General features: G+C 43.2%; 1 protein-coding gene across 1 annotated transcript in view; it reads left to right on the forward strand.

Annotated features, from left to right (window-relative positions):
* Positions 1-21,768, forward strand: part of LOC134660497 (acetyl-CoA carboxylase) — a 126,403-nt gene that overhangs the window by 46,201 nt on the left and 58,434 nt on the right. Inside the window, exons 12-25 of the mRNA XM_063516267.1 lie at positions 1,003-1,165; positions 2,029-2,191; positions 4,780-4,924; positions 6,071-6,180; positions 6,949-7,115; positions 7,631-7,842; positions 9,337-9,442; positions 10,690-10,827; positions 12,560-12,666; positions 13,537-13,673; positions 17,816-17,902; positions 19,519-19,601; positions 20,458-20,567; positions 20,895-21,023. Coding sequence (XP_063372337.1) covers positions 1,003-1,165; positions 2,029-2,191; positions 4,780-4,924; positions 6,071-6,180; positions 6,949-7,115; positions 7,631-7,842; positions 9,337-9,442; positions 10,690-10,827; positions 12,560-12,666; positions 13,537-13,673; positions 17,816-17,902; positions 19,519-19,601; positions 20,458-20,567; positions 20,895-21,023 — 1,857 coding nt within the window. The remainder of the gene's footprint in view (positions 1-1,002; positions 1,166-2,028; positions 2,192-4,779; positions 4,925-6,070; positions 6,181-6,948; positions 7,116-7,630; positions 7,843-9,336; positions 9,443-10,689; positions 10,828-12,559; positions 12,667-13,536; positions 13,674-17,815; positions 17,903-19,518; positions 19,602-20,457; positions 20,568-20,894; positions 21,024-21,768) is intronic.

The following is a 21,768-nucleotide window of genomic DNA, read 5'->3' on the forward strand; positions in this document are numbered from 1 at the left end:
TCTCTCATGTCTCCTGCACTGTCTCCTATGTCTCCTGCACTGTCTCCTATATCCCCTACACTGTCTCGTAGTGTCTCCTACTGTGACCCCATGCCACTAGGCCACTACTAGTGTGTATGTGCACGTGGCCCTGTATGAGCCGGCCACCGGCCAGTACTACTTCCTGGAGCTGAACCCGCGGCTGCAGGTTGAGCACCCCTGCACGGAGATGGTCGCCGACGTCAACTTGCCCGCCGCACAGTTGCAGGTATACTAATGTGTGCTACTCTGCCTCCTATGTATCTAACACTGTCTCCTAGACCACAGAATAAATAATAGTACTAGGTACAGAAGACTCACTCTCTAACAAAACGCGTCTGTTACGATCAGCACAGATATGGCCGCTAGGTGGCGACAGCGCCACGCGCGGCTTATGGCTTTCCCCAAAATTGGGGCCGAACGGATGTACTTTTAGCTACCTGTAGCAAAGCGACGAAATCGCGGAGTGAGACACGCCTGCCTAGGTCTCCTAAACTGTCTCCTATGTATCTTACACTGTCTCCTAGGTCTCCTACACTGTCTGCTATGTCTCTTGCACTGTCTCCTAGGTCTTCTATACTGTCTCCTGTGTCTCCTACACTGTCTCCTATGTCTCCAACACGATCTCATATGTCTCCTATGTCTATTACACTGTCTCCTAGGTCTCCTACATTGTCTTCTATGTCTCGTACACTGTCTCCTAAGTCTCTAACACGGTCTCATATGTCTCCTATGTCTCCTACGCTGTCTCTTATGTCTCGTACACTGTCTCCTATGTATCTTACACTGTCTCCTAGGTCTCCTAAACTGTTTCCTAGGTCTCCTACACGGTCTCTCAGTCTTCTACACTGTCTTCTAGCTCTCCTACATTGTCCCCTATGTCTCTTACACTGTCTCGTAGTGTCCTACTGTGACCCCAGGCCACTACTAGTGTTTATGTGCACGTGGCCCTATTCACTGAACACTATAAAATCTCTTCAACAGATCGCCATGGGTCTCCCACTGTACCACATAAAGGACATCCGGCTGCTATACGGCGAGGGACCCTGGGGTCTGTCGGCCATCGAGCTGGACGAGCCCAAGCAGCGACCCTCGCCCTGGGGTCACGTCATCGCCGCCCGTATCACTTCCGAGAACCCCGATGAAGGTCAGTTGATGACAGATCGCCATGGGTCTCCCACTGTACTATATAAAGGACATCCGGCTGTACGACGAAGGGCCTAGGGGTCTGTCAATCATCGCTGGGGTCACGTCATCGCCGCCCGTATCACTTCCGAGAACCCCGATGAAGGTCAGTTGATGGCAGATAGCCATGGGTCTCCCACTGTACTATATAAAGGACATCCGGCTGTACGACGAAGGGCCTAGGGGTCTGTCAATCATCGCTGGGGTCACGTCATCGCCGCCCGTATCACTTCCGAGAACCCCGATGAAGGTCAGTTGATGACAGATCGCCATGGGTCTCCCACTGTACTATATAAAGGACATCCGGCTGTACGACGAAGGGCCTAGGGGTCTGTCAATCATCGCTGGGGTCACGTCATCGCCGCCCGTATCACTTCCGAGAACCCCGATGAAGGTCAGTTGATGGCAGATAGCCATGGGTCTCCCACTGTACTATATAAAGGACATCCGGCTGTACGACGAAGGGCCTAGGGGTCTGTCAATCATCGCTGGGGTCACGTCATCGCCGCCCGTATCACTTCCGAGAACCCCGATGAAGGTCAGTTGATGACAGATCGCCATGGGTCTCCCACTGTACTATATAAAGGACATCCGGCTGTACGACGAAGGGCCTAGGGGTCTGTCAATCATAGCTGGGGTCACGTCATCGCCGCCCGTATCACTTCCGAGAACCCCGATGAAGGTCAGTTGATGACAGATCGCCATGGGTCTCCCACTGTACTATATATAGGACATCCGCCTGCGGTACGACGAAGGCCGAATAATTGTTTGTGAAACAAATAACAATTAATCCTATTCCTCATACCTCAAATATTTCTTTGACAGGTTTCAAACCGTCATCCGGTACAGTGCAAGAGCTCAACTTCCGCTCATCTAAGAACGTGTGGGGCTACTTTAGCGTGGCGGCCTCTGGAGGCCTACACGAGTTCGCGGACTCGCAGTTCGGACACTGCTTCTCGTGGGGCGAGACCCGCGAGCAGGCCAGAGAGTGAGTATATAAACACATACACAGTAGTTAAATAACGTGTGGGGCTACTTCAACGTAGCGGCCTCTGGAGGCCTACACGAGTTCGCGGACTCGCAGTTCGGACACTGCTTCTCGTGGGGCGAGACCCGCGAGCAGGCCAGAGAGTGAGTATATAAACACATACACAGTAGTTAAATAACGTGTGGGGCTACTTCAACGTAGCGGCCTCTGGAGGCCTACACGAGTTCGCGGACTCGCAGTTCGGACACTGCTTCTCGTGGGGCGAGACCCGCGAGCGGGCCAGAGAGTGAGTATATAAACACATACACAGTAGTTAAATAACGTGTGGGGCTACTTCAGTGTAGCGGCCTCTGGAGGCCTACACGAGTTCGCGGACTCGCAGTTCGGACACTGCTTCTCGTGGGGCGAGACCCGCGAGCAGGCCAGAGAGTGAGTATAAAGACACACACTTTAGATACAGAACATGTGGGGCTACTTCAGTGTAGCGGCCTCGGGAGGCCTACACGAGTTCGCGGACTCGCAGTTCGGACACTGCTTCTCGTGGGGCGAGACCCGCGAGCAGGCCAGAGAGTGAATATAAAGACACACACATTAGATACAGAACATGTGGGGCTACTTCAGTGTAGCGGCCTCGGGAGGCCTACACGAGTTCGCGGACTCGCAGTTCGGACACTGCTTCTCGTGGGGCGAGACCCGCGAGCAGGCCAGAGAGTGAGTATAAAGACACACACATTAGATACAGTACATGTGGGGCTACTTCAGTGTAGCGGCCTCTGGAGGCCTACACGAGTTCGCGGACTCGCAGTTCGGACACTGCTTCTCGTGGGGCGAGACCCGCGAGCAGGCCAGAGAGTGAGTATAAAGACACATTAGATACAGTACATGTGGGGCTACTTCAGTGTAGCGGCCTCTGGAGGCCTACATGAGTTCGCGGACTCGCAGTTCGGACACTGCTTCTCGTGGGGCGAGACCCGCGAGCAGGCCAGAGAGTGAGTATAAAGACACATTAGATACAGTACATGTGGGGCTACTTCAGTGTAGCGGCCTCTGGAGGCCTACATGAGTTCGCGGACTCGCAGTTCGGACACTGCTTCTCGTGGGGCGAGACCCGCGAGCAGGCCAGAGAGTGAGTATAAAGACACATTAGATACAGTACATGTGGGGCTACTTCAGTGTAGCGGCCTCTGGAGGCCTACACGAGTTAGCGGACTCGCAGTTTGGACACTGCTTCTCGTGGGGCGAGACCCGCGAGCAGGCCAGAGAGTGAGTATAAAGACACACACATTAGATACAGTACATGTGGGGCTACTTCAGTGTAGCGGCTAGTGTTGAGTCGCTCACTCGTGAGGCACCTCATTTGTACCACTCATTTTGTTAATTTGTCGCAGTACTTCGTACCGCAAAAATGTCTTACTTCACTCCTCTATTCATTTTACTCATTTACTCGCGCGCATCACAAAATCACTCTATCTATTAATTAAAAAAAACCGCATCAAAATCCGTTGCGGGTCGCTAGTGATTATCATACTTAAAATTATATCAAGTTGCAAGGAGGAGGACTAAACAATCTAACAATAAAAAAGTGCTAAATTAGAACAAGTTTCATAAAAGCAGCAAATTAAGCTGCTATGTGGTATGTAGGTACTTTGTTCTTAGTTTGATTCTAAAATTATCTTTCTCCTAAAAGTTCTATTCTTAACCTCCAGAATTGCACTCCAATTAAATATTACTATTTATTTATTTATTTATAATGGAAGTGATGAATACATAAAAATGAATATACATTAAAAAAAATGTCGCTGTTGGAATTAATGGAATAGTCGACGCTGAAAATATGCTAGTACCTCACCTCATTTGAAGTAAGACATTGTAACACCTCATTTTAGAAAATGAGGTACTCATACAAACTCATTTTAAATTGATGTCCTACCCATCACTAGTAGCGGCCTCTGGAGGCCTACACGAGTTAGCGGACTCGCAGTTCGGACACTGCTTCTCGTGGGGCGAGACCCGCGAGCAGGCCAGAGAGTGAGTATAAAGACACACACATTAGATACAGTACATGTGGGGCTACTTCAGTGTAGCGGCCTCTGGAGGCCTACACGAGTTCGCGGACTCGCAGTTTGGACACTGCTTCTCGTGGGGCGAGACCCGCGAGCAGGCTAGAGAGTGAGTACAAACAGCAACAGTTTGAACTGTCCATCGGTGGACTTTATGCCTTTTGTAATAAGGTTAACGGACTGTCAGTTAACAGTGTGGTACATAAGCACACACACACAGTAGTTAAAAAACGTGTGGGATACTTCAGCGTAGCGGCCTCGGGAGGCCTACACGAGGCCGCGGACTCGCAGTTCGGACACTGCTTATCGCGAGGGGATAGTTAGTAGCTATTGAAATATGGAATTTAAACTACTCTATAAAAGGTTTAAATTCATTTGGCTCTAGTAATAAAAGTCCCAATACGCATGAATCGTACATAATGGCGTTATTCGACAACGTCATTCAAGTCTAAAATAATTATAAGCTTGTATCGACAAATTTTTTTTTGCCGAATACTTAGGTATTTTTAATGTAATTTTGCCTTACAGGAATCTAGTAATAGCTCTTAAAGAGCTGAGCATCCGGGGCGACTTCAGAACGACTGTGGAATACCTCATTACGCTGCTAGAGACGCCCGCCTTCCAGAACAACGATATTGACACTAGTTGGTTGGACGCTCTTATCGCTGAGAGGGTAAGTTTCAGAAGTTTATTAAACCTAGTAATAGCTCTCAAAGAGCTGAGCATCCGGGGTGACTTTAGAACGACTGTGGAATACCTCATTACGCTGCTAGAGACGCCCGCCTTCCAGAACAACGATATTGACACCAGCTGGCTTGACGCTCTTATCGCTGAGAGGGTAAGTTTCAGAAGTTTATTAACCTAGTAATAGCTTTCAAAGAGCTGAGCATCCGGGGTGACTTTAGAACGACTGTGGTATACCTCATTACGCTGCTAGAGACGCCCGCCTTTCAGAACAACGATATTGACACTAGTTGGTTGGACGCTCTTATCGCTGAAAGGGTAAGCATTAGAGTTTTTGTTTGCCGCGACATCTATTGTCAACTAGCAGAACTGATAATGTCCGCTACGTGACGCTGGATATCGACTACGTAATAACTCGCGTTTTGGTAAGAAACCTGATGTATGGAGTTACCACTCTTTCTTCACTTATATTTCTCTATGGTATGGTCATACTGAACACCTTTTATAATGGAACCAATGCCCAAAACATCCCTCGCTACGCATCCTCGCACATTTTTGGTAAAAACGTAGCCTTGTGAACGTCAGCTGCCGCTCCGTTCGTGGATTAATTTACGCTACTCACCAACTGTTTTTACAAGTTTTTATTTAACTTGCAATGTTCCTATGTATGTATGTCCGCTACCCAAAGGTTGTCTGGAAGAGATCGCTTTTTAGCGATAAGACCGCCTGTTGTTTACCTCTGTTTGTATTTCTGTTTTATTTGTATTGTCTTCTTTTATTGAGGTGTGCAATAAAGAGTATTTGTATTGTATTGTATTGTACATATGTAATATGTACTATGTTTGTACGGGTCAAATCTTGTAAGTTATATTTGACCCACTTCCCGACTTCCAATGATCTGAAAATTTGCATACACGTGTAAGTCGGGTGACGATGCAATATTATGGTACCATCGAGCTGATCTGATGATGGTGACAGGAGGTGGCCAAAAACAACGAAACCTAATTGTGTTAGGGTTTTTTAGAATTGTCTCGATGAGTATTAGTTGCCTGTGGAAAGAAAAGTACAGTCGACAATAAAAGTTTGTATCAAAAATGTTTTTTTTTTTTTGCCAAAAACTTATTTTTTTTACCAGATGCAATCCGAGAAGCCTGACATTATGCTGGGCGTGATCTGCGGTTCCATACTCATCGCCGACAGCATCATCACCACGCACTTCCAGGACTTCAAGAGCGGCCTAGAGAAGTAAGTCTTAAGGCCTGAGTGGACGCTCTTGTTGCGCGTGCAGCGGGGCGGGGCGTGCGGCGTGCATGTTAAACAAATGCAAGCGTATAGGAGCGGCCTTAGTGCACGCTGCTCACATCACGCGTGAGCCCACAGCCACGCTGCACGCCTCGCCGAGCGAGCGTCCACTCAGGCCTTACACTAACGCAACGAGTTGTTAAAGTACGGACCCTAAGAACGAAGAACTGCGTGCACTGACTCGCCTGTTCCTATCTCTATTGCACGCGCACAACTGTACTGTATGGCTTTATCTACAAAGAAAGAGAGACATTTTTACAGCTCTTCTAAACTCTGTATCGTGTTCATTAAAGTTATTACTACGACATACTATTTATATTAGTAGGCCTAGCGCATGATTGGCGCGACAGTATCTCGCCGCGACATAGACTACCCGTCTTTCTAACTGTATTAATTAAAGAGGGACGGGTAGTCTATCTGTCTATCTCACTCTGTCACTTGCCAAGTCTGCACTGCACCGACTTGGGATGTGGCAGAGTGGTATTGCCACCATTAATGTCAAATTCCTATCAACGCATTCACTGCCAGCAACCCGCCAGGCGGGTGCACTATCCGTAGTCGCTTTTTGCTACATACGGGTTTTCCCATGTTATCGGATACGCTCGTAGCGTGTGTCGTGTAGCAAGCGCAGTCACTGAAAGTGTTAAAATATGACGTTGATTTAACTGTTTTTAGATTACTCTGACTCTTGTCACCTATTTTTCTACACAGAGGTCAAATCCAAGGGTCCAGCCAGCTCTCGAACTGCGTCGAAGTGGAACTGATCCACACGGGCAGCAAGTACCGAGTGCAAGCGTGCAAGTCCGGACCCACCACTTACTTCCTGGCCATGAACGGAAGCTTCAAGGAACTGGAGGTGCACAAGTTGACCGACGGCGGTGAGTAGACCGGGAGAAGACCGGGGTTAAACGGAAAGACCGAGGGTCTATTTAGTTTTAAACATGTTTTGTATGCTAAGATTGGTATATTAGGTTGTAAAACGCAGTAGACCGTGGAAAGACCGAGGTAAAAATGGAAAGACCGAGAGTTTATACAGGATAGAACATGTTCAGTATGCTAAAACTAGTATATGAGATGGAAAGACCTAGTAGACCGTGAGAAGACCAGAGTAAAAATGGAAAGACCAAGAGTTTATACAGTAAAGAACATGTACAGTATGCTAAAACTAGTATATGAGATGGAAAGACCGAGTAGACCGTGAAAAGACCGGGGTAAAATGGAAAGACCAAGGCTGTTTTTAGTCCAACGTGTTTTGTATTGTACAACTAGTACAGTAAAACCTTGGTCATCCGAACATAACTTGTTGTTTCATTTAATGTTAGTTCCCTTAAGTTAATATGTACGTCAATTTATTTTATACCATATCCCCCACTAATAAGGCTCAATTTTGCAGGCACTTTACTCTCCGTCGATGGCGCGTCCTACACCACCTATCTCAAAGACGAAGTGGACAAATATCGTATCGTCATCGGTAACCAAACTGTAGTGTTTGAGAAGGAAAAGGACCCGTCCAAGCTGAGGTCCCTTTCTGCGGGGAAGCTGATCAACTGTCTTATAGAAGATGGCGGGCATGTGGATAAGGGACAGCCTTATGCTGAGATTGAGGTGAGTGAAAGAGACAAGACTACAAACAGTGTTTAAAAAGGACCCGTCTAAGCTGAGGTCCCTTTCTGCGGGGAAGCTGATCAATTGTCTTATAGAAGATGGCGGGCATGTGGATAAGGGACAGCCTTATGCTGACATTGAGGTGAGTGAGCGAGATGAAACCTTCCATAAGACATCGCTTTGTAGCGATAAGACCGCCTGTTTTGTATCGATACAAAACAAAATATCGTTGGTTAAGTCTAGGCTGGCTAAATTTAAATAGATTTAGCAGGTTTACACTCTTAACCAACGATACCTATGTTATAAAACTGTACCATCTTATGTAAACAGAAAATTGGCATATAAAAAACTAGCGACCCGCCCCGGCTTCGCACGGGTTAACAAATTGTACATAAACCTTCCTCTTGAATCACTCTATCTATTAAAAAAACCGCATCAAAATCCGTTGCGTAGTTTTAAAGATCTAAGCATACATACAGACGACGACTGGTCTGGCCTAGTGGGTAGTGACCCTGCCTGTGAAGCCGCGGTCCTGGGTTCGAATCCCGGTAAGGGTTATTTGTGTGATGAGCACAGATATTTGTTCCTGAGTCTTGGGTGTTTTCTATGTCTAAGCCTTCTTGAGCTTACTGTGGGACTTAGTCAATCTGTGTAAGAATGTCCTATAATATTTATTTATTTATTATTATTATACAGACGGACAGACAGACAGCGGGAAGCGACTTTGTTTTATACTATTTAGTGATGAAAAATGAACTACCACTGATTTAAACTTTCACGATTTTTACACATTATTAAATTATACAACGGGACTTAATCGCGTATCTAAGTTTTAAGATGTACCTCCGACGTTTCGAGGACGGCGTTGTCCCCGCGGTCTCGGAGAAGACTGGCTTAAGTTGACATCAGCATCGTCTAACCGCGCGAGTTTTTCGAACTACCCGCACTTGGTCTTGTTTATCCGCTTGAACGTTTTGCGCACTAGGGATGTCACTCTGTCGACACACAACACTAACGATATTCGATTTATCGACTGTCGATATTCGTTTACGCTTACATTTACTAATGACTGGATTCCATGTGGATGAGATCTTGAAACCCTCGTCCCGATTGAAATTACTATGTTTTTTGATTTCAATGGCTTCCCGTACTTTCCTGCTGTAGAAATGACGATCCGTGGACAGGATTTTAGGGTTATGCAGCTCAATCCAGTGGTTTGGTCCTGACTCCAGTAAATGCTCAGCCACGGCAGACTTGTTCACCTGACGATTTTTGACAGCTGCAATATCAAGCGGATAAACAAGACCAAGTGCGGGTAGTTCGAATAACTCGCGCGGTTAGACGATGCTGATGTCAACTTAAGCCAGTCTTCTCCGAGACCACGGGGACAACGCCGTCCTCGAAACGTCGGAGGTAAATCTTAAAACTTAGATACGCGATTAAAAGTCCCGTTGTATAATTTAATAATGTGAAAAATGAACTGTTTGTGAACAGGTGATGAAAATGGTGATGACCCTCTCGGCGCCCGAAGCTGGTAAGGTCACGTGGAACCTCAGACCTGGTGCTGTGCTGGAGATGGGCTCTCTCATAGGAACTCTTGGTAAGTGAAGGCATTCACCTCGTCCCGCCCAATGTACATTAGGATGTACACTCAGTTTAAATGGAATGTCAACCATAATTAAAAACAAAGTAGGTAGCATTTCATTTGTCTCGTAAAATTTTAGAATAAATGAAATTTTACCCAATTGAAAATACAACAAGATTCAAACTTCCTTGGCTATAATTTTGTATGGTGAGAGGCACGAAGATAGATTTTTATAGTAATAACAATAAAAATCTTTTTACCTCACCAGCTCAAACAAGCGTATTTTGCTGCGTGAAAACAATAATGCGACGAAAGTTTCTTGCACTTCGCGCTTTTCGAGTCCGTCGCTACGTTCAAGATTCTTAATTATTGTAGGCTTAAAACTAGCACTCGCAGCGAAGCTAGTTTTGTTCTCTCGTTGATATAGTTGATATTACACACTACAATACACTATGTTTGAAAAATTGTGACCTGTAATACCTTATTACCAATAAATGATGTCTATGTCTATGTCTACAAATGTGGAACATAACAAAAAGCAAAATGGATTCTGATGTATCATCATCTTCATCTTCCTCGCGTTGTCCCGGCATTTTGCCACAGCTCATGGGAGCCTGGGGTCCGCTTGACAACTAATCCCAAGAATTGGCGTAGGCACTAGTTTTTGCGAAAGCGACTGCCATCTGACCTAACCCAGAGGGTAAACTAGGCCTTATTGGGATTAGTCCGGTTTCCTCGCGATGTTTTCCTTCACCGAAAAGCGACTGGTAAATATCAAATGATACTTCATACATAAGTTCCGAAAAACTCATTGGTACTAACGAGCCGGGGTTTGAACCCGCGACCTCGGGATTGAAAGTCGCACGCTCTTGCCGCTAGGCCACCAGCGCTTTTCGTAAATTCGTATTCAACATGGCAGCTTTAAAGTTTAAACGAGTCATAGATTGTTCAAAATTCTCACATTTTCTACATAACTGCAAGAGTTCGAATAATATCCATCATTATTATAGTTATAGTGTGTATTTTATAAATATGTGGTAGTTTATATATATTTTATTTATTTATGTAATTTGTAATTATTGTTTGCTTCTTTTTAATTCACTCAATATATTTTCTCTCTCTGCACCAATTGAAGGTATCTCTGTTTGGCCCTATGGTTGACTGGTAGAGAATGCCGTTTGGCATTAAGTCCGCCATATGTATATTTTGTGCAATAAAGTTTAAATAAAATAAATAAATAAATAACTACAATATTTTTACAGAGCTGGACGATCCGTCCCTAGTAACCACAGCAACGCAATATAAGGGGCAGTTCACCCATGAAGAAAATCCTAATCTGTCTGAGAAACTTAGCCAACAACATAACAAGTATAGGGCCATATTGGAGAATATACTTGCAGGTATGTATTTCAATAAAATTCGCATGTTATCAGTGGGGAGACACCTCTGACTTCGGGCAGGCGTGGCTCACTCCGCGATTTCGTCGCTTTGCTACAGGTAGCTAAAAGTACATCCGTTCGGCTCCAATTTTGGGGAAAGCCATAAGCCGCGCGTGGCGCTGTCGCCACCTAGCGGACATATCTGTGCCGATCGTAACAGACGCGTTTTGTTAGAGAGTGAGTCTTCTGTACTTAGTACTATTATTTATTCTGTGCTTCGGGCAAACTCGGCTCCGTTCGGCTCAGCATTGCTCCGAGCGATTATTAGGGTTGACCATGGTTGACACAACTTGACGTCCCTTTGCGTGCACGACGACAGATAAGATAATTACTTGAATTTTGACAACCCTAAATAGTCGAAAGGGATAGTGCCATAAGTTAGAAAGGGATATCATGATTCGACCCTGAATCGCTGTCAAACTTCGGTTTTATAGGAAGTGTCCTTTCTGTACGGTAGTACTATTATTTATTCTGTAGTTAGAGTTAGACCAAGAAAAGTCTGTAACGAATTTTATAGCGCACGCAGTGTAAGTGTTATTTTATACGTCATAATTTCATAGAAGTTTGACGTTTAAAATACCACTACATACTTGAACATACTTTATTAAATGATTAATGCACAATTCTATAGTTCGTTTTCTTTAGCATTAGAAAGAAGGTAAGCGATCTTGACATGTCTTTTAATTGAAAAACACTTTTTAAAAATCAATAACTATTACTTATGAAAGCAGAAGACTTTAAAAGATCGTATTAGATTCATAATTGTTACATATTTGCCATTATTTATTTTTAAAACGTGTTTTTCAATAAAAAGACACATCAAGATTGTTTACCTTATTTCTAATGCTAAAAAAACCGGCCAAGTGCGAGTCGGACTCGCGCACGGAGGGTTCCGTACCATCAACAAAAAATAGAGCAAAACAAGCAAAAAACGACGTTGCTTAACTTCGGTCAAAAATCACGTTTGCTGTAAGGGAGCCCCACTTAAATCTTTATTTTATTCTGTTTTTAGTATTTGTTGTTATAGCGGCAACAGAAATACATCATCTGTGAAAATTTCAACTGTCTAGCTATCACGGTTCGTGAGATACAGCCTGGTGACAGACGGACGGACGGACGGACAGCGGAGTCTTAGTAATAGGGTCCCGTTTTTACCCTTTGGGTACGGAACCCTAAAAAATATATGAAAATCGACATGTGCCAATGTAAGTTGTATGGCCAGAGAAGTAGAAAATATTTAGTCCCTAAGATCTATAATGAGTTACCGTCTGATTTAAAGACCACAAGGATGACAAAACAAACATTTAAAAAGAAACTAAGCAATTTTTTATTAAACAAAATACAAAGTCAATAATACGTTACATTTTAATTTTATTTTGATTTTCTTTTACTGTACGCTAAGAATATAGAGTTAACCCCTTACTTCATGTCATAAATAAAAAGTATTTGTTTAAAAATGAACTTTAATAGTTGCTATATAGGGCTGCGCATGAGGTAAAGGGTTAAGTAGATACCTAAGTTTAAGTTACCTATCAACTACCTAGCTTGCAAATACATAAAGGAGCCTCGTCTGCCAACAAACCACTCTGTGGTTTGGCAGAAGAATATATGTAATTAGTTATAAGAAAGATCTCTGAATAAACGTTTTTTTTTTTTTTTTTTTTAGTTTGTGACCCAATTGTCGTTTCCCCAGGTTACTGTCTACCGGAGCCCTATAATACGCCCCGCTCGCGGGAGGTGGTCGAGAAGTTCATGCAGAGCCTCCGGGACCCCTCGCTGCCTCTACAGGAACTGCAGGAGGTCTGTTATTTGCCATTTAAATACTATAAATAAATAATATAATAGTATTTTATGCAACCTTTGTTTAAGAGAGGTCAAAAAAGGCGAGTGGCGTGAGTAACAATTCGAGGCGAAGCCGAAAATCTAATACCTTTAAACGAGCAATTCTTGTTTATTTATTTATTTATATATATATATATATATTTCGGGGATCTCGGAAACAGCTCTAACGATTTCGATGAAATTTGGTATATAGGGGTTTTCGGGGGCGAAAAATCGATCTAGCTAGGTCTTATCTCTGGGAAAACGCGCATTTCCGAGTTATTATATGTTTTCCGAGCGAAGCTCGGTCACCCAGATATTTATAGTTTTATTTATTAAATAAATAATATAAATAAATAAATACGTTTTTATTCTTGAAGTGAAAACTTCTTTAGCGGCGCTGGGCACTTTTTGAGGCGGGGAAAATGATAAATTCGAGACAGCGTAAGACGATCACGTGACCGTAAAGGGCGTAAGGCGATCATGTGACCGTAAGCCCCGTAAGGTGGCCACTCATAATTTAAATGGCTTTTAAATCAATAAAGAACAACTCAATGTTATTTGACATTTATGTTGAGGACTCCTTTTCAAGACTCTTTACCTATGTTCAAATAATTTGACGTTGTCATGGCAGTATGTAAATAAACATGTCAATGAAAGTGTTCTTATTTGAGAATGATAATGATATATAATAAATAAATAGAATACCTCCGCTAAACGTATGTATCGTGTTACCGGGCGTCGGTAACATAGTGAGGTGAGTTTTCACTTCTATCGGCACTCCCGGAGTGCAACCGTTGTTGCTTGTATTATTTCAAAGTTATTCTTAATCTATGCTTTTACCAACAGGTCCTATCCTCAGCGTCCGGCCGTATCCCTCTCGCGGTAGAGAAAAAAGTCCGCAAACTCATGACGCTATACGAGAGGAACATCACTAGTGTGCTAGCGCAGTTCCCGAGCCAACAGATCGCTAGTGTTATAGACCAGTAAGTACATCCCTACGTCCCACTGCTGGGCTCATACAAGGTTATAAGAAATACGCAAGCTCGTGATAAATGAGTGGAACATCACTAGTGTGCTAGCAGTTCCCGAGCCAACAGATCGCTAGTGTTATAGACCAGTAAGTACATCCCTACGTCCCGCTGCTGGGCTCATACAAGGTTATAAGAAATACGCAAGCTCGTGATAAATGAGTGGAACATCACTAGTGTGCTAGCAGTTCCCGAGCCAACAGATCGCTAGTGTTATAGACCAGTAAGTACATCCCTACGTCCCACTGCTGGGCACATACAAGGATATAAGAAATACGCAAGTTCGTGATATATGAGTGGAACATCACTAGTGTGCTAGCGCAGTTCCCGAGCCAACAGATCGCTAGTGTTATAGACCAGTAAGTACATCCCTACGTCCCACTGCTGGGCTCATACAAGGTTATAAGAAATACGCAAGCTCGTGATAAATGAGTGGAACATCACTAGTGTGCTAGCAGTTCCCGAGCCAACAGATCGCTAGTGTTATAGACCAGTAAGTACATCCCTACGTCCCGCTGCTGGGCTCATACAAGGTTATAAGAAATACGCAAGCTCGTGATAAATGAGTGGAACATCACTAGTGTGCTAGCAGTTCCCGAGCCAACAGATCGCTAGTGTTATAGACCAGTAAGTACATCCCTACGTCCCACTGCTGGGCACATACAAGGATATAAGAAATACGCAAGTTCGTGATATATGAGTGGAACATCACTAGTGTGCTAGCGCAGTTCCCGAGCCAACAGATCGCTAGTGTTATAGACCAGTAAGTACATCCCTACGTCCCACTGCTGGGCACATACAAGTCTATAAGAAATACGCAAGCTCGTGACATATGAGTGAAACATCACTAGTGTGCTAGCGCAGTTCCCGAGCCAACAGATCGCTAGTGTTATAGACCAGTAAGTACATCCCTACGTCCCACTGCTGGGCACATACAAGGATATAAGAAATACGCAAGCTCGTGATAAATGAGTGGAACATCACTAGTGTGCTAGCGGTTCCCGAGCCAACAGATCGCTAGTGTTATAGACCAGTAAGTACATCCCTACGTCCCACTGCTGGGCACATACAAGGCTATAAGAAATACGCAAGCTCGTGATATATGAGTGGAACATCACTAGTGTGCTAGCAGTTCCCGAGCCAACAGATCGCTAGTGTTATAGACCAGTAAGTACATCCCTACGTCCCACTGCTGGGCACATACAAGTCTATAAGAAATACGCAAGCTCGTGATAAATGAGTGGAACATCACTAGTGTGCTAGCAGTTCCCGAGCCAACAGATCGCTAGTGTTATAGACCAGTAAGTACATCCCTACGTCCCACTGCTGGGCTCATACAAGTCTATAAGAAATATGCAAGCTCGTGATATATGAGTGGAACATCACTAGTGTGCTAGCGCAGTTCCCGAGCCAACAGATCGCTAGTGTTATAGACCAGTAAGTACATCCCTACGTCCCACTGCTGGGCTCATACAAGGTTATAAGAAATACGCAAGCTCGTGATAAATGAGTGGAACATCACTAGTGTGCTAGCAGTTCCCGAGCCAACAGATCGCTAGTGTTATAGACCAGTAAGTACATCCCTACGTCCCGCTGCTGGGCTCATACAAGTCTATAAGAAATACGCAAGCTCGTGATAAATGAGTGGAACATCACTAGTGTGCTAGCAGTTCCCGAGCCAACAGATCGCTAGTGTTATAGACCAGTAAGTACATCCCTACGTCCCACTGCTGGGCTCATACAAGTCTATAAGAAATACGCAAGCTCGTGATAAATGAGTGGAACATCACTAGTGTGCTAGCAGTTCCCGAGCCAACAGATCGCTAGTGTTATAGACCAGTAAGTACATCCCTACGTCCCGCTGCTGGGCTCATACAAGGTTATAAGAAATACGCAAGCTCGTGATAAATGAGTGGAACATCACTAGTGTGCTAGCAGTTCCCGAGCCAACAGATCGCTAGTGTTATAGACCAGTAAGTACATCCCTACGTCCCACTGCTGGGCACATACAAGGATATAAGAAATACGCAAGTTCGTGATATATGAGTGGAACATCACTAGTGTGCTAGCGCAGTTCCCGAGCCAACAGATCGCTAGTGTTATAGACCAGTAAGTACATCCCTACGTCCCACTGCTGGGCACATACAAGTCTATAAGAAATACGCAAGCTCGTGACATATGAGTGAAACATCACTAGTGTGCTAGCGCAGTTCCCGAGCCAACAGATCGCTAGTGTTATAGACCAGTAAGTACATCCCTACGTCCCACTGCTGGGCACATACAAGTCTATAAGAAATACGCAAGCTCGTGATATATGAGTGGAACATCACTAGTGTGCTAGCGCAGTTCCCGAGCCAACAGATCGCTAGTGTTATAGACCAGTAAGTACATCCCTACGTCCCACTGCTGGGCACATACAAGTCTATAAGAAATACGCAAGCTCGTGATATATGAATGGAACATCACTAGTGTGCTAGTTGCAAGCGTCATTAATGATCATACGACATCGTATATTTTGATGGCCCGTGGCTCCATATGCAGTAGGGCTTGCATTCCGGAATTCCGGAATTTCGAAATTCCGGAATCTCGGACAAATTTTCCGATATTACAATTCCGGAATTGAGACCACTGAATATCGAAAATTCCGGAATTGGATTTAAGTACACTTATTAGATTTTTATACGTATACCTACTACTGTAAATTTCCAAGAAACTACACTATGCCGTATTATTAGCCATCACTGATAAATGCCTGAAGTCTAGCAGCATGCATTAACATGCCCCGTTAACGTAACCATCATTTTTTTTACTTTTGATAAGCCATGCATTTACTTGCCCAGAATCCTACCAACGCGAAACTTTTGATTTAAAATTTATTCCTCAATGAAAGAAGTTTCTTCTATGAAAATTTCGGATCCTGTAGAAGCTTATATTATATTCTGAATTAGGAACTAGTAAGGAAAACAACAAATTTAAAAATAACATAATGGAACATCACTAGTGTGCTAGCAGTTCCCGAGCCAACAGATCGCTAGTGTTATAGACCAGTAAGTACATCCCTACGTCCCACTGCTGGACTCATACAAGTCTATAAGAAATACGCAAGCTCGTGATAAATGAGTGGAACATCACTAGTGTGCTAGCAGTTCCCGAGCCAACAGATCGCTAGTGTTATAGACCAGTAAGTACATCAGGCTACGATCTATTTTTTTATTCGGTAGACTAAAATGACATTTCATAGTATGAACATAAAATGTCATTTCATACTATGAAATGACATTTTAGTCTACCGAATAAAAAAATTGACTTTTATTAAAAATTGTTGTACGTTGTTGCCGGTTAAAAAATAGGTCGCGAAGTGCGCAGTTTATGGTCATTCAAAAAATTAAAAAGTTAAAAACATTGCGATTTCGGGACTGCAATGTTGCATACAAATTCCATTAAGTATTTAACGAGTTCCAAACTTTTTAAAATTTTAAATGGCCATATCAAATGAAGGCATAGGTCCATTAAACAGCCAAACCGACGATCAGCACTATAATGTTGGTACCGCGACTATTTAGGTGTCTCAAATACGTTGGCGTATTTTCAGCAGAAAAATACACTTTTTTTTTAAAAGGCGGCAAGTAAATCTTTTTAATATAGTATTACTTTTTTCTGTGAAAATTAGAACGTTGCTTCTGTAAAATATATCTATTTCTTGCACCATTTTTGAGAAAAGCACTATATATGACTCGGCTGGAAGGCTACTTGCTGGCTTCGGATTCAATTAAACGGACTCCCAAGGTCGTCCGTTTAAAACGAATCCTCAGCCAGCAAGTAGCTACTTCCGAACCTCGACAATAATGTACTATTTCTTTTTTACTGCTGGCTGGGCTGGGCCGTAAAAAACAAGCACTTTTGATGCAAACAGAACGCACTATATATCATATACGATCTTTTGCTTTCATAAGTAATAGTTACTGATATTTAAAAAGCATTATTCAATAAAAGAAAATGTCAAGATTGTTTACCTTTATTTCTAACGCTAAAAAAACGAACTATAGTCTTATTTATTTTAATGACAGCGTTAATTATATGTGTTGTCTTTGTTACAGCCACGCCGCTTCGTTGCCTAAACGGGCGGACCGAGACGTGTTCTTCATGAGCACACAGGCCTTAGTTCTCTTGGTACAGAGATACAGGTAACATTATTATTATGAAATCCTATGTTATTGTGTTTTTTAACGGACTTATTTACATCACTTGTAATGAAATAACATACGAGGGGCGTTCAAAATATTCTCGGTATTGATATCTTACGACCTCTTCTAAAATTTCTTTCGTTACTGGCCGCTAAGGTTTATTCATTGACATTAAAAAAAAGTATAATTCGAACCGAGATAGTCTTTTGTTTTTCTGCAATTGCTGAACAAACATGAACATCATGTGCGAATTGACAATGTTAACTAAATTAGAACATCGATGCGTGATAAAATTCTTGACAAAACAGGGTAAAAATCAAAAAACCATAAAAGAGGAAATGGATTGTGTTTACCGTGAGTCTGCTCCTTCTTTATCTACCATTCAAAAGTGGTCAAGCGAGTTTAAACGCGGAAGGGAGAGTATTGAAGATGACCCTAGACCTGGCCGGCCTGTAGTAGCTACTTCACAAGAAAATATTGATAAAGTGGAAAAACTTATATTGGAAGATGGTCGAGTGAAGGTAAAATCTATAGCACAAGTAACCAATCTCTCTATTGGTACCGTACATGATATTATACATGACCATCTTAATATGTCAAAAGTAAGTGCAAGATGGGTTCCGCGAATGCTGACTCGGCTTCAAAAATACATGCGTGTAGCTTGTTGTTCCGATTTTATTGACCTGTGCGGTGAAAATCCTGATGAGGTGCTGCAAAGAATAGTTACTGGAGATGAAACCTGGGTTCATCATTATGACCCAGAGAGTAAACAAGAGTCCATGCAGTGGCACATTAAGGGTTCAGCTCATCCCAAGAAGTTCAAGGTCATCCCTTCAGCTGGCAAGGTCATGGCCACGATATTTTGGGATTGTGAAGGAGTATTACTAATCGATTATAAAGAAAAAGGTGTAAATATCACAGGACAGTACTACGCTAACATTCTACGTCAATTAAAGGATGTAATTAAAGAAAAGAGGCGAGGAAAGTTAACCAAAGGTATTCTGCTTCTGCATGACAACGCCCCCGTCCATACTGCTCATATTGCCAAGGCAGCTATTGTTGAATGTGGGTTTAAAACTGTTACTCACCCACCGTATAGTCCGGACTTAGCCCCCAGCGACTTCTTTTTGCTCCCCAATCTTAAAAAGGATCTGCGTGGAAATAAATTTTCTGACGATGAAGCATTGAAGGCGGCAGTGGAGGAGCATTTTTACACGAAAGATAAAAAATATTTTTATGAGGGATTAAAAAAAAAAAATTGATCGATCTTTTAAGTGTATGAACATAGGGGGGGAGTATATTGAAAAATAAAAATATCAAACTTTTCGTACTTGTTTGTTTTCATTCTCATACCGAGAATATTTTGAACACCCCTCGTACCAAGTATACCAAACTCCTTATTTATAAAACTTTACGGGCCTGATTTAGTTATATTATGTTTTATCCCTTTCTTACAAATACGTAAGTCAAAAAATAATAAAATAATAATAAATCAATCAATTTTAGTAATTTTTCGAAAGGTTAAAAATTTTATTTTGGAAAAAATTGATTCATCCATTACTCAGTTTAACTAGCTGTTTCCTTTAGTATTAACACAATTTTTATTATTTATACAGGAATGGCATACGAGGCAGAATGAAGGCGGCCGTCTACGATTTGTTGAAGCAATATTACCAAGTCGAAAGCAACTTCCAACTGGGTAAGTTTTTACTATACAGGGTGCTTTGTAAACCCGAAGGATTTCAATATATTCCTGAACGGATATGATGGTTAAAGTTGGACCAAGAATCACAGACTGTTTTACAGTTAGTATTTACCTCGCGTTGGTGTGGTGAACATTTTTGTGTTTCACTCGGTTGCTAAGTTTGTTTAACCCTCGTCCATTGAAACCCTCGCAACGCTAAAGATCCACTTTACAAAACACTCGCTACGCTCGTGGTTAAATTTTCGGAGCTTTCGCTTGCTCGGATATCAATATTAGCACGAGAGGTTAAACAACAACTTTTCCCCCTTGCAAAACAAATAACGATCATTTTTTGTGAAATGCTGGTCTCGGCACCAAATTGTAACAACCCTACCTAATTTAAACGTGTAATAAAAAAATGCATGTTAATGCATCCAAATTTACTTGGTGGTATAAAAATATGATAATTATTTTGATTTACAAATTTGGAAGCGCTGGTGGCCTAGCGGTAAGAGCGTGCGACTTGCAATCCGGAGGTCGCGGGTTCAAACCCCGGCTCGTACCAATGAGTTTTTCAGAACTTATGTACGAAATATCATTTGATATTTACCAGTCGCTTTTCGGTGAAGGAAAACATCGTGAGGAAACCGGACTAATCCCAGTAAGGCCTAGTTTACCCTCCGGGTTGGAAGATCAGATGGCAGTCGCTTTCGTAAAAACTAGTGCCTACGCCAATTCCTGGGATTAGTTGCCAAGCAGACCCCAGGCTCCCATGAGCCGTGGCCAAAATGCCGGGACAACGCGAGGAAGAAGAAGAATTATTTTGATTTACACTTTTACACGGTTACAGACTAGCGTTTTTTTGTATCAGGTTCGTACGACAAGTGCGTGATGGCGCTCCGCGACAAACACAAGGACGACATACAAGTGGTCGCCGACATCATATTCTCACACAACCAGGTCGCCAAGAAGAACCTTCTGGTACGTATAAATTCTGCCTACAAGTTTATTATATTATGATAATATCATATTTATCATCATTTTAGCCTTCGGTCGCCCACTGCTTAGCATAGGCCTCTCTTCGTGTAAGCCACTTGTCCCGGTCCTGCGCTAGTCTCATCCAAAAGTGCCCCGCGATTTTTCGAACGTGATCCACCCAACGAGCTAACGGGCGCCAGGCGCTTCTTTCATCCGTAAGCGGCCACCAATCCGTCCACATTTTGGTCCACCTGCCATCACTCCCCCCCCTTTAGTCTATGCCTATACTCACTTTCTCACTATTATTTTAACTATTTTTTTAATCATCAGGTGACCCTACTAATCGACCACCTCTGGTCCAACGAGCCCGGTCTGACCGACGAGCTGGCGGCCATCTTGAATGAGCTGACGTCACTGCACCGCGCAGAGCACAGCCGCGTCGCTCTCAGGGCGCGACAAGTGAGTAACAGACAAACAATACTACAAATAATACTAAAAACAACACTACAAACAATACTACGAACAACGCTACAAACAATACTACAAACAAGCAATAAGACTACTGATGTGATCCAACGAGCTCGGTCTGACCGACGAGCTGGCGTCCATCTTGAACGAGCTGACGTCACTGCATCGCGCCGAGCACAGCCGCGTCGCTCTCAGGGCGCGACAAGTGAGTAGCAGACAAACAATACTACAAATATTACTACAAACAATACTACAAACAATACTACAAACAATGCTACAAACATTACTACAAACAAACAATCAGACTACTGATGTGGTCCAACGAGCCCGGTCTGACCGACGAGCTGGCGGCCATCTTGAACGAGCTGACGTCACTGCATCGCGCCGAGCACAGCCGCGTCGCTCTCAGGGCGCGACAAGTGACTAACAGACAAACAATACTACAAATAATACTACAAATAATACTACAAACAAACAATCAGACTAGTGATGTGGTCCAACGAGCCCGGTCTTCCCGAGTAGCTGGCGGCCATCTTGAACGAGCTGACGTCACTGCACCGCGCCGAGAATAGCCGCGTCGCTCTCAGGGCGCGATAAGTGAGTGACAAACAATACTACAAATAACACTAAAAAAATACTACAAACAATACTACAAACAATACTACAAACAATACTACAAACAACACTACAAACAATACTACAAACAACACTACAAACAATACTACAAACAACACTA

Source organism: Cydia amplana, chromosome 27 (assembly GCF_948474715.1).
Source record: "Cydia amplana chromosome 27, ilCydAmpl1.1, whole genome shotgun sequence".
Taxonomy (NCBI): Eukaryota; Metazoa; Arthropoda; class Insecta; order Lepidoptera; family Tortricidae; genus Cydia; species Cydia amplana.